The sequence below is a fragment of the Camelus ferus genome, chromosome 8 (genome assembly GCF_009834535.1).
Source record: "Camelus ferus isolate YT-003-E chromosome 8, BCGSAC_Cfer_1.0, whole genome shotgun sequence".
In the NCBI taxonomy this organism is placed as follows: Eukaryota; Metazoa; Chordata; class Mammalia; order Artiodactyla; family Camelidae; genus Camelus; species Camelus ferus.
This window is the reverse complement of record NC_045703.1, coordinates 3,636,631-3,653,248: the sequence shown is the minus strand read 5'-3', so window position 1 is coordinate 3,653,248 and position 16,618 is coordinate 3,636,631. Positions and strand designations below refer to the sequence as shown.

General features: G+C 35.0%; 1 protein-coding gene across 2 annotated transcripts in view; it reads right to left on the bottom strand.

Moving 5' to 3' along the window:
* MMS22L (MMS22 like, DNA repair protein) overlaps positions 1-16,618 on the bottom strand; it is a 107,501-nt gene that overhangs the window by 18,315 nt on the left and 72,568 nt on the right. For both annotated transcript variants that reach the window (XM_006187233.3, XM_032484420.1), the window contains 4 exons: positions 8,200-8,393; positions 5,636-5,786; positions 3,741-3,892; positions 2,852-2,994 (listed from right to left, as the gene is read on the bottom strand). In XM_006187233.3, coding sequence (XP_006187295.1) covers positions 2,852-2,994; positions 3,741-3,892; positions 5,636-5,786; positions 8,200-8,393 — 640 coding nt within the window. The remainder of the gene's footprint in view (positions 1-2,851; positions 2,995-3,740; positions 3,893-5,635; positions 5,787-8,199; positions 8,394-16,618) is intronic.

Sequence of the window (16,618 nt, the reverse complement as noted above, 5' to 3'; positions counted from 1 at the left end):
CCTCAAGGGTCTAATTAAGGCAGATAAAGAAGAAAGTGAGACCTTGAGAGAATGCTGCACTTGGTGAAAAGGCAGTAGAAGACCACGATGAAGTCACTGAGAGGGCTGGGAAGACAGGCAGTGACAGGTGCTCCAAGTGATGCCACGGTTCAGTGACTGGTCACGGGAGCGGGTAGATGACACAGAGCAGAAGTAAAGACCCCTGGAGATGCTTTGACATGAGGACTTAAGATGTTATTTAAGATGATATTAAAGTTAGCCCCGCTGATGGTAAAATGTAGAATAGAGGAAAGAATAGGAACCCAGTGAATTTGAGTGATTGGGAGGTGGACTGATGAGAATAACAAGAGATATAGTTGATGAATCCCCTTTTCTATTCAGCTCTCTGCTCTTGGTTCTCTATACTTCTTTCCCTGGACCAGAAATTCTCAAACTTTTTGGTCTCAGTTCCCTTTTACACACTTAAAAATTGAAACTGGCTTTTCTTGTGATTGCAAGGCATTCAAAATTATAATGACTACTAGTATAATCTTGGGCCATGTTGTTGATTCCTACTATAGTTTCTGCACTATTTGTACAAATGTCAATATAGTTTTGAGCTCAAAGAACTCCTGAAAAGTATTAGTGACTGATTCCTAGAGGTCTATGAAAGACTTTTGAGAAACAGTGCCTTAGATCTCAGTATTTCTCTGTTTAGCTTTAAGCTCTCCAGACTCCAAAATGTTTATTTTTCAGTGCCTTTACTACCCCTGCTTTTAAGTCACACTTATTTCTATGCAGAGAAGAGTTATAATAGCAGGCTCCAATGCTGCTGTCCTTAAGAGGTCTATTTGCAAGGTTGGTCCTTCACTGGTTTTTAGAATCTTAGATTCTTTCCCATCATTTCCAGATAAGAATGGCTCACTCCACCTAAACTGTTTGTGCAGACAATATAGTTTATGCTGAGTATCTGCTTCTCTTCTGGGAGTCTGGAATTTTATAAGTGCTAGACAAAGGGGGCCTTGGTGACCAGCCCCCTTAAAAACCCTCCTGGGCAATGAGTCACTAATGAGCTCCCCTAGTAGACAATTTCACCTGTGTTGTCACAATTGCTTGCTGGAAGAATTGAGCATGTCCAGGGTAACATCACTGGGAGTGGACTCTTGGAAGCTGTGCCTGGTTTCTCTAGACTTCATTCATGCACTCTTTCTCTTTGTTGACTGCACTTTGAAACCTTTTACTGTGGCCAGATGTGGCAGTCAGAGATGTAAGAACAACTATATGCTGAGTTCTGTGAGCCCTCCTAGTGAATCACAGCACCTGGGGATGATCTTGGGGACCCCTGACAAATTTCAAACTAAACAGGTTTAAAATTGGATTTCTCACTTACTCCTGCCCACCCTAAATCATGATGTTCCTACTTCTCCTTAAGGTATCATCATTCTTCTAAACACAGTGTTTATTTCATAATTATTCAAAAATCCCATAGTTCAATCTTCAATTCCTCCTAAATCTGACTAGTTTCTGGTCAATAGTGCTCCTGCACCTTTATTCTATTGTTACCAATTTTCTTAAAGTAATTTGATCAAATCAGACCTACTTAAAATTTATAAAGGCTTCACACTATTTACAGGATGAAATCTAAACTTCTTATACCGAGATGCTTTGAATTCTTAACCTACTGATTGATCTATCAACTAATTGGCACTTAGCATACTGTCTTTTATTATTATTTCAACCTTTGTGTATATCTTATATTCCCAGATAAGTAAAAGTTCTCTAAGATCAAGGACTATTTCTTTGGAGTCTTCAAATCCCTAAGAAATCCTAGCATAATATTATCTATCATTTAGCAAACAATTATTTACTGAGTGATGAAGGAGTAATTAATTTGGACAGGACTAAGTTAGGAGCACCTTTGAAAATGGTCATTGGAGTGCATGACTTTTACCTCCTTTTCTGGTTCAATATGGTCCCTACCATAGGTGTTTAATTAATTACAGATGGAGATCCAATCAACAACTAAATAAAAGGTTTTAGAGAAATGTATATTTTACATTTGCATATATTATTACTAAATATTTTGGGGATTTATATGACATCTCTAAATTGTCATACAACTGTACTTTAACTTAAATAAAAACCAGTGGAAGAATTCTCATTTATGGAAAGAGCTTATGGGTTGTAATGATTTTCACTGCAGTTAATACCAACCACTCTGTGGGAAAATAAACCAAGTTTTACTGTGAATAGCTTAAAAAAACACTAACCCAAGCACATTAACAATCTCAATTAGGCTATAAAACAAAACCTATCACATAAGATAGATTCCTACAAAATTAATAATTAAAAATAAAATGTTGAATATTTATTATGGAGACAGAACAAAACAAATGGATTGCATTTTAAAGCTTCAACCATGCTATGATACGAAGTAGTTGGTGCTTATGCTGAATACACTAAAATTTTACTGTAAAATTTACAATGTTTGTAATAGGGTGGTAAACATTGAGTTGGAACTATTACAGACCATATACAAGGAAATTTCAGTAGCTGAAGAATACTGTTATCCAGGAATTTCAGCAGTAAGATACTCCTACAACCTAGATCAGACTTGGAGTAAGGTTTTTATATGGCATTCTTTACTCTTATTATTTTTCATTAAATTTAATTATTCTGCTGACCTTAAAGAGTAAATTGCGCTATAACTTAGATTCATATTTTTACTCCTCCAGACTTTATAATAGCAGGCAACCAATAATATGATTCAATTTTAAAAATTCATTTTACAGAAAAATTTTATGAACAATTCAAGATTTTGGAAAAATACCTGTAACTGATCTGGACAACTATACTATTAAATAAAAAATACCTCAAGGAACTGAACAAGTGCTTTTTTAGGGTCTTCTGGAATGGGCAAATATTCAACTTGAGCCTTTGAGAAAATATTCTTTACTTCTGAGAGTTTAAATAGCAACCTCGTCAGTTCAGCCAACTGTTTCACATACTCTTTGTCTGTTAAAATAAAATATATTTATATAATTTATATATATACACATATATATAAGACAGTATGGAATATTCTTAATTATGACAATGCTTTCTTTTAAAATTAAAATTTCACATTATTGAAAACCTCTAAGTTTCTCTCACTATGGGAAGGTTTTATTTAAAAACAAACCAATGTGTACTTGTGAACACCTAGTCCCAAAGGTTACTCATATAAAGCCAACAGGTATAGTAAGTTATCAAAGTAAATTTGGAGCATTTTCTCAGTTCAGCCTTTGTGAGGTTTATAAATGGTTATAAAGCTTTAGAAAAAGTCACACCCTACAAACAACCGGAACGGTATAGGATATTAAAAATAAAAGTTACGAGGAAATGGGAAGAAATTATTCATAATTGGATATTTTTCTTTATAGGGTGTTCACTGTGTGATATCTGGTTATTTACTTCATATTTCCATTTTTTTGTGATCAGTTTCTTCAAGGTAAAAAAATAGCTTGTCACCCGAGAGAAAGTTTTTGTTCCTGGCTTGCAAGAAACAAGTTCTTTTATCTTTATAGGAGAGAAATTTGTCATATACAATAATGGGAAAATATCAAGAAAAAGACACAGGCTGCAAAAGGAAATACATTTCTGTCTATATTTGTATCTAATTACAAATATATTTTTTTATCTTTTCTATTAATTTATATAACAAAATAGTTAATTTTAAATATACTTAGCTCTCTAGAAAGTCAAACACCTGCAATACTTACCAACTGCCTGTTCAGGATTTACATCAGTGAACGAATCATCTGGCACATAAAGGTTTTTTATGTACATTTGCAAAATGCAGCGGATCCATGATCTTACAGTTAAGGCTTGAAAAGATACACAGCCTGCATGAGAAAGTGCTTCACATAACATGCTGTGAAAATAAGTTGATGGATATTAAAAACAGAAACCAAAACAAAACCCTGACAAAGTGTTCCCTGTGTACAGATACTCAGAAATAAAGGAAACCATTCTAATACCCCCAGTTCCTAGCTTCACTTATTTTACAGACAAACACACTAATGCAGACATGCATTGCTGAAAATGAACACTACAGATATATACAAAAAGATACTTCAGATAAAAACTTTTGTTTTCATTTGTAACATCTTGATTTTTCATTTTCCTTTTTCCACTGACAGTTTCTGTTTAGGCTTATGCCAAGGAAGAGAGGGAAGGAAGAAGACAGTTAAAACCAGAACAACAAGGAAAGGGCTTAACTAGCTGGTGAGATAGTACTAAAGGAAGTGGCAAGTACAATTTAAAAAAAAAAAAAAAAAAAAAGCAGCCATGAGAGTAAATAAACAGAGACGCAATGGTGACCATATACATAAGTAAAAAGACAAAAAAACAAAATTTATTTCTATGCGAGTCTCTTGACCAATCCCATTCCCTTCCTTTCTGGCTCCCCCACTTCACAGGTAGTCATTATTAAAGAATTCCAAAATAACATTTGAAAGAAATTTTAAAAAATTGTTTTTAATTTCTATAAAGTGAAAGGCTGAACTGAATCTGATTTCTAATCATTTTATAAGTGAGGATAGAGATGAGGAAGTTCTCTAACTGTAAATGTTATGTAAAGTCAGGCATTTGAAAAATATATATAAATCTCAACTGTAAAAGGACTACTTTGAAATACTGAGTATCAGTTATCATAAAAAGGGTACACAATGCAGGAGAACTCAGATGGGTCACTTATTACCTATACAACTGTCCCAAAGCTATTTAACATCTGCACACTTCAGTTTCTTCAGCTGTTTCTGACACAACAATATTATTTAAAAAGTTAAAATTATTTCAGATAATTTCAGCTACAGTATTTAATAAATAACATAAACGTCTGTTGTTATTACAGAATTCTTAAGCTAGAAGGGACCCTAAAAGTAATCCAGTGGAGGTTGAACTCCCTTACTTTACAACTGAAAGCCAGTGAGAACATGACTGATGACTTTGCTTAATGAACTTCCTTTCGAGAAGGATTCCTCACCAACTGCATGGCTCTTCATTTTCACTGACTGGCAGCTGGGACAAGACCTACCTTTTCTCTCAGGTTTATGTATTTATTTTATTTTCCCTCATCTTGATATTCTTATTCAAATTCTCCTGATTATTCTCTACTAATTCTATTTTAACTTTGTTGTATATTTTTTTTTCTGTTGGGGTTCCTCAGATTTCTCATATAACATGGTAGGAGACACTTCGGAAGCCAGCGTCCAGGGTGGAGAAGTGTCTTGTTCATGATTACACTAAAGTCAAAACTTTAAAAATCTAGCTGTGAAGAGGAAAGCTATCACAAATCTAAAACTGCAATAACATACAGATTCAGCAATATTAATTATGTAATTTTTTCCACAATGGTGAGTGTAAAGAAGTCATTTCTGGATGAGGATAAAGCAGTCCTACACAAACCGTTTTGGTAAAACAAAAGCAACACTGCTGTAAGAAAGCTTTCCTACTTTAGTACTGTCAAGAGGCTGACACAGGAAAAGCAACAAGCCGCCAAAGTGAGAGCGTATGTAGTGAAGTTCAGTTTTTATTGTGAAAATTCTTACCTTCCTAGTGTACTGATCTATCATGGGTTTACTTGAGTGTGCATACCTAAAATAAAATCACTTACCTATTTTGTAGGAAATGACTTAAATATCTGGCTACAACTTCGGGCCAGATGATATCATCCCAACCAAAAAGCTGTATCATTGATATAACCGGCTGAGGCTGAAGATCTGATGGAGCTGTGCTGGGCAAGTCCATTGCCAGCAAAGTAAAATCTAGATTTAAAATGAGAGAACCTTACATTGAGAATTTTTTAAAAACTCTTTCTCTTCCCCAAATTATATGGATAGTGATTTTTAAAATTCAGCAATTAATAATAAAATGTCACATTTTAGAAATGTAGAACTAACAAAAAATTAAAACTGAACTAAATTCATATTGTCAGAGAAGTTTCTGTGGCAATCATCTGGATCTCCAAGAAAAGATCTAGAATAATCTCTCTCAGCAGCATCATATGAATCTGTAATGGCTCCCTCAAATGGCAAATTCTAAACTTGATGTCTCTGCTCATGTGCCTCTCTCATTCAAAACATCCATTACAAAAAATATTTCTAGTGCCCACTCTTCTCCAGTCGAGTTGATTTACTTGCCACCTGTCACAGGTGAAGAGTTGACTCTCACCTTAGACGCTGGACGTTGTCTTCTAGTAAACAGTGATCTCCCACAAACACTAAATGATACTCCACTTCCCTCAGAATTCACAAAACCTAGAAACTAGAATTCCTTAGGAAACCATGATAAACAAATATACTTTTTTTGTGATTACCTGGGATTCCCTATCTTAATTTGTACTATATCAATTTATGTTTGTCAATAAATTGCTTATTAAGCACTGTTTTCTATGAAGCTTTCTCAAATGGTGGCTATTTAATTTCCCACACTTCTCGTACACTGGACCTACAGATAGGGTAAGCTTACTTCTTGGTCCACGTTGCTGCTTCCAGACCATCTTCCCTTCCTCCTCCTGAAAATCTTTAGCTTTGAATCTCATGTCATCAGATTATACCAGCCCCTAACTCTCCCTGTTGCATCTGTCTACTGTTTTCCAGTTCACCTCCTCTCATTCCTTGAAGATTGTAGACCGCTATCGTCCACTTCCATCTGGGCCCATTTACTCTGCCTTCTCTTCTGCTACTACAGGTCGTCTGAGGTCAAGTCCTCTAAGGGATCCCAGATCCCATTTCTCTTGGGCATTAAAATGTAAGTGACTCTCTTGCATCATTAAATTTTCCCTCACTCCTAAACATTCCTGTAAGCATTATAAATATGTTAAAATTTCTCCCATGTTATTAAAAAAAAAAAACAAAAACTTTGACCCCACTTCCCCCTCCAGCTAATATCCTCATGAGAACACGGAGCTTATACATGAAAAAAGGGACTGCAGTCCTTTTTTTCCCACTGGCCTATCCCCAGTGCCAAAAGTGGGTATTCAATAACTTTTTTTTTTAATGCAGGAAATTTCTCTCTCCTAACCTACCAGTCTTTATTTCAAAACAAACTCGAAACCCACACATACTTTGCTTTATATCTAGATACCATTAACTTTCAGCACCTAGGACAGCACTGACTAAACTTGTGTGATATCATTTTGAACACTAACTGGGAGCTGGGATGATGAATGGGAAGAAAGATAAGTCATATCGGCTAGTAATGACTGCTTTGGTTAAACTGAATACCCATATTTATTTTCATAGGCATTACACCGGTTGGAAAACCACTGTATTGTCAGAACTCTTCAATCTACATAAATTATGTCTTAATTATGGAAGTGCTACCAGAATTCAAGGTCTTAAAAAATTTATTTCATGCTGTCTTTTATGTAGTCCTTTTAGTTCAGCTTTCCTCATTCAAAATAGGGTAAAATAAACCTTGGTTTACATCTTAGGTTTTTAAAAACATTACACTTTAATACATTAAATACCTTCATATAAATTGCATTTAAATACATGCAGTCACCATACTGATCTCTGTCCATTCTAGTACTTCTTAACATACTTTGGGTAAAATATCCCTTTGAGAAAGATAAGGACCTCTTCTTGGAAAAGTGCATATATGTACAAATACTCAAATTCTTGCCTATAATTTCATTTGATTCAGAGTCCCTTAAAGCCTAAGGACATGTCAAATTAAGTAGAAATACAACCCAGAATAGAATCTAGTATAAGTCAGAACAATAACATTCTATATACTCAATGTCAGTCTGAGCTCACCTGCTCAATGGTGAATGGAACTCATGCTGTATTCTTTTGCTCTTTATCCAACTTCATCTTACACTACATATTCGCACATACAATTTGAAAATAAGCTACTTGAACCAGAAGAAATCAAATGCTACTTTACTTTCCAAATAGTGCATGCATAAGAAATTTATGTACATTCAATATTTCTAAGATTAAAAATGATCTTTCGTTTTCAGCAAATAATCACTTAATTTTTACCTTCAATAAGAGGAAAATAATAAACAAGCCAAAGGATCCTAACTTAAAATATGTAATTATTTTTGTCTTTCTGATTGTCAAAATATGTACTGCACTGTGATAAAAATGAATTTGTTACCAAGAAAACAGAAGAAAAAAACTGACAGAGGTTTTAAAATGAGAAACTAATTAACAAATTAACAATGCTGACCTGCAGCTGCATCCGCAAGTTGTGAGAGAGGCACTGTCTGTGACATTCTCTGACTCTTCAAAAATGAAAAAAAATGTCTCCATAGTGCACTGGCAACTGCAGCAAGGTGGCGCTCTTTAGCCGATAATGAAGACTGCACAATTAGGTCCACATTCTCCCTTTGAAGTTCCTGACACAATTGTTGATGCATACTCCTAAAAAGAAAAAAAAATACAGCTAACACCCAACAAATACTTACAAAAAATTTTCTTTAAACACATTTTGGGCTTTTAACATTTATGCCATATGAAAACTGAAGGACTGTTTTATATAATTAAAACCTTTATGCCAGGAAATTACGCATTTCTGGTTATTTGATGGATGAATGATGGCATATTAAGCACCATAAGTTAACGTTAATTACTAATGTCAACCGTTAATTATATGCTTTTTAATATGTCAGATTCAAATGAGAAATAGGCAGCGTCAGAATGAAGGTTTGCATTTTGCAACTCATTATGACAGGTGATTTTACTTACAATCTAGACATAAAAACAAAAATTTAAACCATTTTCTCCCATGAGCTTTAGGACGTGATGTACCAGGGGAAAGTAAGTATATATAGCTTATGTGTGGTATTTTAAATTAAAATATTTTCCTTGTTCAGAACAGAAACACAGGCATTGAGCTAGTATATAAAACTGTGCCAGATACAATCTTATAATTAGTACCCTGGTCTGAAAAGATCCATAATCATATTCATACAGTAGAAAATAATAAACAATAAAAAGTTATTCTCCATAAAACAGTAAAACATGAATTCAATACTGCCTTTTATTTTGATTCATCATTTACTCACCTTTTTTTTTTTTCAGTTGATTAGATATCTCTAGACCTTAATAGAAACAAGAGGGGAAATACTAAAACATTTTTCTAGTGATCTGTAACAGAAGGCATTTATGTATCATGCCCAGCAATTAATAATACTATTTAAAACTAAATGTACAACTGTGATATTCCTGTTTCTATTTCAGTCATACCAACTTAGAGTAGACACAAATGTGTGAATACCATCTTTAGATTTGCTTTCTCCAATTAAAGAGAAAGCAGTGAAAAATAACCAATGGATCTAAGGCAGAAAACTTCTTTGACAGTAGTAGTATTCCACTAAGAAAAATAATTTGTACTTAAAAAAAGGAAAGAAATATTACATTAGTTCCAACATTCCTGATGTTTTAAATCAGTTTACGTAGGGTAAGAGGACACTCAAAATAACTATATAAAGAACAGAACTAAGTAGCACAAATAACTAAAGTAATTCCACAAAAAGGTCACACTGGTTGCAAGACCACATCTTAGTACTTTTCACATAACTACACATAAATGGAAATTATAAGAATAAATTATGTAACATTAGGATTCTACGCCCCTTTACATTGGAATTCTTGGCTAATCATGAGACACTACTTAATGTTACTTGAAGTATTGGGGGGGAAGTATACAGATGCCTGGGGAAAGAATATTACAGTAAGCAATCCTCATAAAAGCCAACCAAATATCTGCTATGTCCTCTTTGTGTAAAAACCTGACTGAGATGCTTTCAATTTGAACTAGTGACTAAAGAACCATTTCAAGTCCTTTAGCTTTGAGTAAAATGAATATCAAACCGCTAAAATTCATCTAGCAACTGAAAGACACTGGAGTCCAAGTAAAATAATACCACCATTTGTACAACCCATTCATAGCTTTTTCAAAGTATACTGGTCTCAAAGGATAATCAATAGATTACTGTACCTGGGAAGGATGGACCCTGCTCACTGTTTCTAAGTAAATAAGCCATTTTCTTTACTCACTAAAACTTATTCCTTAGGAGGGGGTGTCACTTCTGATAATCCTCTATAATGCTAGAAATTCTTTAACTAAAAATCAGAACAATTCTATGAGAGGGGTATCATTGATCTTCTTTAAAGATGATGAAGATGATAGCAAGAAGTTAAAATAATATGCCCAAATATGCCCAAAGGTCACATGGCCAAGAAGTTCTGGTCCTGTAATCTGAACCTACATCTGCTTTGAAGCCCGCACTTTCCCCATACACACGAAGATACACACCCTTATGCACTAAGACACACCTACCCAATTTAAACATTTATAAATTTTCTTCTCTCCCTACTTGGGTTGAAAAAATTGCAGTAAACCTAAGAAAAGAAGCTGGAAAGCCACATGTAGTTTTGCCTTGTAAAGAGGAAGGGGCAACTCCAGAATTCTGTATTAGGAAAAATTACAAGAAGAGATACCAAGAAAAATGCAACTCAAGGCAATACTGAAAAAGACCAACAAATATGAACCACTTTTGACCACTCCAAAACAAAATGTTGAGGTATCATGGAGTACACAAGCAGGAGTTAAATCAGAGATCTGATTCACAGTTCTGAAAAATACAAACCAGTAGGATAAAAGTCAAAGCAAGATAACTCTTCAAGGTAAGAGTTAACACAGCAAAAATGAGTTCCAATTAAGTGTAAGACACTGACCCAAAAACAGAGTTGTTTTGGAAATGTGTATCTACTTAGAATTTTGGTTTGAAAAGAAGCTATAAATCCTGGACTGTGCAAAATATCGTCTGCTCAATGGTTCAAACGTTCAAGCAATATCAGATTGGATAAGAAGAATGATTATCTGCTATTTTAATACAAAACAAAGTTATTTAAATCTTTATAATAATTTCTATTAACTTGAAAAAATCAGAGAGTGCAAATGTAGGAAATGCCAAGGATGTACTGTAATAGAGTCTGGGGGAATATTCATATTTGTGTGATATAGCCAAATTAGTTAGAAATGCCCCTTGAAGTCACAGGCAATTTTTAAAATCACCTTTTTCTGGACCAGAAATATAACTACACAAAGACTACTGAAAAATAAATTTATTATAATACATATGACTGCATATCTGCTGAAGGTACACTTACAAAAATGCAAACATTGAAAGTAGCCCTGTCACTAGAGCTAACGATGTAAAAGAAAACACAAAACATGTATGAAATATACAAGCAATATAATATCGTTCTAGACGTCATGGCTATTTTATGAAACACGACCTACCTTCTTCAACAAACAGTAGGAAAATATGAAAGCTGATTTATTGCACAAATGATAAAATGTAATTTTGGGTCAAACACTAAAAGAAACATCCTAAGAGATGTAGAGTAACCCAACAATTGGCAAATGTTCTGAGTAAAGACCAACTTAACATGGGTTAGAATCATTTTGGAAATAATACATATGCGGAAACAGACATGCATAACCAGCCCACTTACGTTCTAAAAGATGCAATATAGTACAGCAGAAAATAACATCTATTGAACATCATTATTCAACTTGCAGCTCTCATAGGAGAAACAGCACCAATATCCAGGATTTACTGATATTTGCCATGTGCCAAGCACCATGCTCAGCGTTTTGTAAGCATTATTTCTCACTCTATGAAGTAGGTACAATTATTGTTCAAATCTTATAAATGAGGAAACTAACTGAGTCAATAGAAGTGACTTGTATTGGGCAACACTGCTGGTTATTAGCAAAGCTACTCAGAGCTACTTGAAAAAAATGAGTAACCTCCCATTTTTTGTTTTCTAAAGAGTCAAGATTAGGAACAATCATTTACTATCACCCTAGCAGGGTTATTGTGAAGATCACATGAAATAATGTCCTCAAAAGTGTTTAGGAACCTATCATTACACTATGGGTACACTGAAACTTTTACATACCTCGTTATCCAGATTTTCTTATGCTTCTATTTTAGCCCTGGTACCCTGCCTCTTTTGACTTACCTCTTTAAGCTCAAGTGCTTTCCTGTTTCCTGTATCTGACTGCTCTTGTGCCCCAGTTTCCAAGATCTGTTTTCCTGTTTTTTATCATCACGCTACTTCTTGTTGTGATTTTACATACTCACTTATCCATCTCTCCCCGAACCTCCCCACGCCCACACAGACACACAAATGTATTGAGCCATCTATCACAGGAGAGGCACTGAAACCTGCAGCATCTGACTGCAAAGCCTGCTCTCTGAGGCACTGTTCTTCCTCCAAAACCTGGACAGGCTTCTGGGAACACTTATCAGAACACTATATCTAGGTTTTATTTTTGATCTTTGTATGCTCTTGCTTCTTCTGTAACTGATAATTATGGAACAAGGTATGACATTCTGTATATCACTTTCCTGGTAATTATAGGTGCTTATGTAATATTTCTAACATATTATGCCTTAAAATTTAAAGAGAAGTTGTTGATGGACCCCGTACCACAAAGAAAATGCATAATATAATGTGACTGATAGGAGCGAACAGAATGCCTGGATTAACAACAATTAATAACTGAATTCTTTTTTAGTTCTACTCCAAACCTGCCAACCTTCTTCAATCTATATTAGAGAAAAATTAGTGGGAAGTTTTAACTTTTAAAAAGCTGTTCTCGGGGGGAGGATATAGCTCAAGTGATAAAGCATATGCCTGACATGCATGAGGTTCTGGGTTCAAACCCTACTGCCTTCTCTAAGAATAAATAAATAAACCTAATTACCCCCCCAAAAGATGGAAAAAAATAAAAAAGTAAAAAGCTGTTCCAAACGACTATGAGAAATTATTCCAAGTATCTGGTTGATTTAACGAATAAAAAACTGGATGGGAATCAAGCTACTCTATGACCATTTTTAGTTTCAGCTAAACTCACTAAAAAATCCTTACTTTGAATCTTCTTGTCATTCTTGTTCACATATATAAAATAGGGCTATAATCTGTGTTACTACCCATTAAAAAATATAACATAACCAAAGGAATGACATTACCAGAAAAAAGTCCCAAAGTTTTAAAGCTGGCAGGTATGTTAAAAATCATCCAATCCAATCCTGACTTCAAGAAGTGAAAATGAAATAAAAACCAGACTCCAGGTATAGATTTCTTCAAAGCCTCACCAGGGGATAATGATAGCTTAAGTTCTGACCCCGAATTCTGTGCATGCCCAGTTATCAGGCAGAGGAAAGGTGATAAATCAGAAACCAGGCTGGCGAGTAGCAGCCCAGGCACAGCCTGCAGTGCCTCCCTGTAGTGCTGCCTCAATGCATTTTTGTGTATGTGGAGGAGGAGATGACTGGGTGGCAGATGACTGAGTGAATATGTGTGATAAGGGAAGGAGTTTGTTGTCTGTTCTGACTCTAGGGATTATAACAAATAAAAAGCACAGTGCTGGCAATGATGCTTCTGGTCATATATAATGCACCATTAAGGAATAAAACGGCTCTTCAAGATGTAATAAAAATTATTCAAATGAAATTTGTCTAGGAGAGAGAAGACCAGCCTGGGACCCTGGAAAACTTCTAAGCCTCAGTTTTTCACCTGTTAACTGGGAATAATGCCCTACTATCATCCATGGAGCTGCTTAAAGTATCAGATCACACCACTTAGGTAAAAACAATTTGTAGACTATAAGATAAGAAAATACTCACTGTAGTCTCATTGCTACTGATTCTAATTCCTAATAACCAAGTTTATATACAGCAGAGCATTATCTAGACAGACATGAGCTTTAGGGAGAGACATACAAGAGTATAAATCCTATTCTCTCAATTACTAGCTGCATGGTCATTTCTTCATGTGTAGTAAGAACTCTTAATAAGCCATATTCAATAAATGGGATAATTATTATTCCTGGCCAGAGAATCAAAGACTGTTTATTGAGAATATAGGTGCCAGCCCTATTCTAAGATTTTGACCTTTATTAACTAATTTAATCCTGTAGGAATTATTATTTTCCCCATTTTGTGGATAAGGAATCTAAGCATAGGGAAGATAAATAATTTGACTGGGTCATAGTGCTTGCTAGTAAGCAGCAAAGCCAGAATTTTAACCCAGGCAGTCACATTACCAGGCAACCATGCTATAGCTAACTCAAACACCATTTCACTACTCAAACGAGTAATACATGTTTTAAATGTCACATTGCTGTATCCGTTCATTCTCATGCTAAGTTCCTAACAGAGGTAGTTACAAAGTAGTATGACATCCAGTCCTGGTGGCCTACCAGATGCACACACATTAAAAGTTTAATACTTCTGGGGAGTGTGGACTAGTCTACAGGGATCCCAAAGGTTAATGACATGTGATAAGTTAGAATTTTCCAGGAGCCCACAGCTGAGTTAATTGACTGAGAAAAGAGAATAAATCAGGAATCCAGTACTGAGCCTAGCAAATCAAGCATGCTTAGAGCAATGTTGCCTTAACGGTTTTACTGAATAATACTGATGATGTCCTTAAGACAAGGTAGCTTCCCCCAACCCACCCAAAACAGGGCACAGTATAAAAATATGCCAATAAAAAGTGATTACTTTTAGGAATTACCCTTCTAATTTTATTAGTCTTGTATTTGTAGATGATACGGGGATCAAATGACTTAAGTGTTTCAATTTTATTTCACTGTATTTTATGGAACACTGACAAGAAGGATCTACTTCAGGAGTACTCAACCTTCACTACCATCAAAATCACCTATATATAGAGCTCTCTAGAAATATTAAAGTTCTGGTCTTACTGGAGATCCTACTGCATCTTCAAGTTTGGGGTCTAAGCATATTACTTTAAAAAAAAATTATCACTCAGTGGGTCTGGGCAGGGGCCTGAGAGTTTACATTTCTACTAGGGAGATTTTCCAAGTCCATGGACCACACTTTAAGCAGTTAAATCCTGGTTTTTCTTGTTAATAAACTGGGGACAATAATAGTACCTATAGGATTAAAATAGTTAATTAAAGTCAAACACTTAGAATAGGGCTGAGACACATATTCTCAATAAAGTCTTTAATTTTCTGGCTAACACTAATAAATACTCCATTGATTGAATACATCCTATTTGATTCTTGCAACAGATGAGGAAATGGTCACACAATAAGCAGCCTATGAACCACACTGAGTAGGAAGACCATTTGTAATTCTGTGCTAGAGGAGGTTGATAACCATTCCTCTACTCTGTAGGCATCAGTATACAACCAAGGATAGGTTTTATACTAATTCACAGAAGATTACTGAGGGCAGCAGGAGAAAACAGGAATGAAAATTATTCTGAAAGAACAGATTAAGGACGGAATAGGTGAAAAAGAGGAAAGTAAGTGCACAAAGGCATATAAATTCCATATATTTACTCTTTAATTCAATATGTATTACACATCTTCTAGGCAAGAGGGATACAAAGTTAAGAAAACAAAGTCTCTGCCCTTCTGGAGCTTATATTCTTAAAAGACAAAGATAATTAAACACAGATGTGGAGTATCTCAGGTTGTGGTGAGCTTTACGGATAAAAAGAAATCAAGGCACAGGGATAATGAGTGATAAGGGCTAATATTTCAACAAGGATGATCAGGAAATACCTTCTGAGATGGTGACATTTGAGCAAAGACTTAAGTAAGGTGGAGAACAAATGCATATGAGGGGGAGAAGACACAGCAGTGCACAGGTGCCTAGGCTGGTGGTTTCACGGGCTCAAGAACAACAATCAGGAGGCCAGTTGGCTGAAGCACAAAGGATGAATAGCAGGAAGAATGAATAGCAGATGAATTCAAAGACACAGCTGGGATCCAGATCATGTAGGGTCTTATAAGCCACAGTAAGTACTTTATATAAAATCAAAGTTGATAACAAGCCAGGAAAGCAAAAGAGTAACATAATGTGTACCTTAAAAGGAACATATGAGAGAGCAAGGTGTTTGGGGGAGGGAAAAGAAGTAATCACTCTGACTATACTGGAGAATTTTTGTAATAGCATTAGAAGGCTATAAATTTAAGAACAGAATATAGAGCCTGTTATTTGTTCATTGACATGTTCTCCTCATTTACTTCACAAGAAGTTACCCAATGCCAGTCACTATATCCCATGCCAGAGATACAGAAATGATTAAGGAACATCCTGCTATTAAAAAAAAAAAAAAAAAATCCAGACTTCATTCTGAAGATAGTAAGGAACCACTGTGGGATTTTGAACTAAGGAGTGATATAATAAAAAGTGTCTTGGGAAAGATTAATCTGGTAATGACAAACAGAATGGGTTAGAATAAAAACTGACTAGAGACAGGAAATATCAATTATGAAGCTTCTATAAACATCTAGGTATGTGTTAATGTGCAATTTGAGCTACTTTATGAAGAAAAAAGAAAGCTAACAGTAATTATTAGGCATTTTGTGAAGGAGAGGAAGGAGCAATCTATGTTATTGCTAAGTTTTGGGAGAGGGAAACAAGGTTAGAAGATACAGTTAATTATTACAGAAGGAGAGTACAATTTGATTTGACAACAGAAAATTTAAGTAACAAAATCCGAAAGGTTTTTGGAACTCTGGACCTAGAGTCTAAGAGTGCATTCAGGCTCAGAAATCACTGTGCTGAGTAGTTCAGTTCATTTTA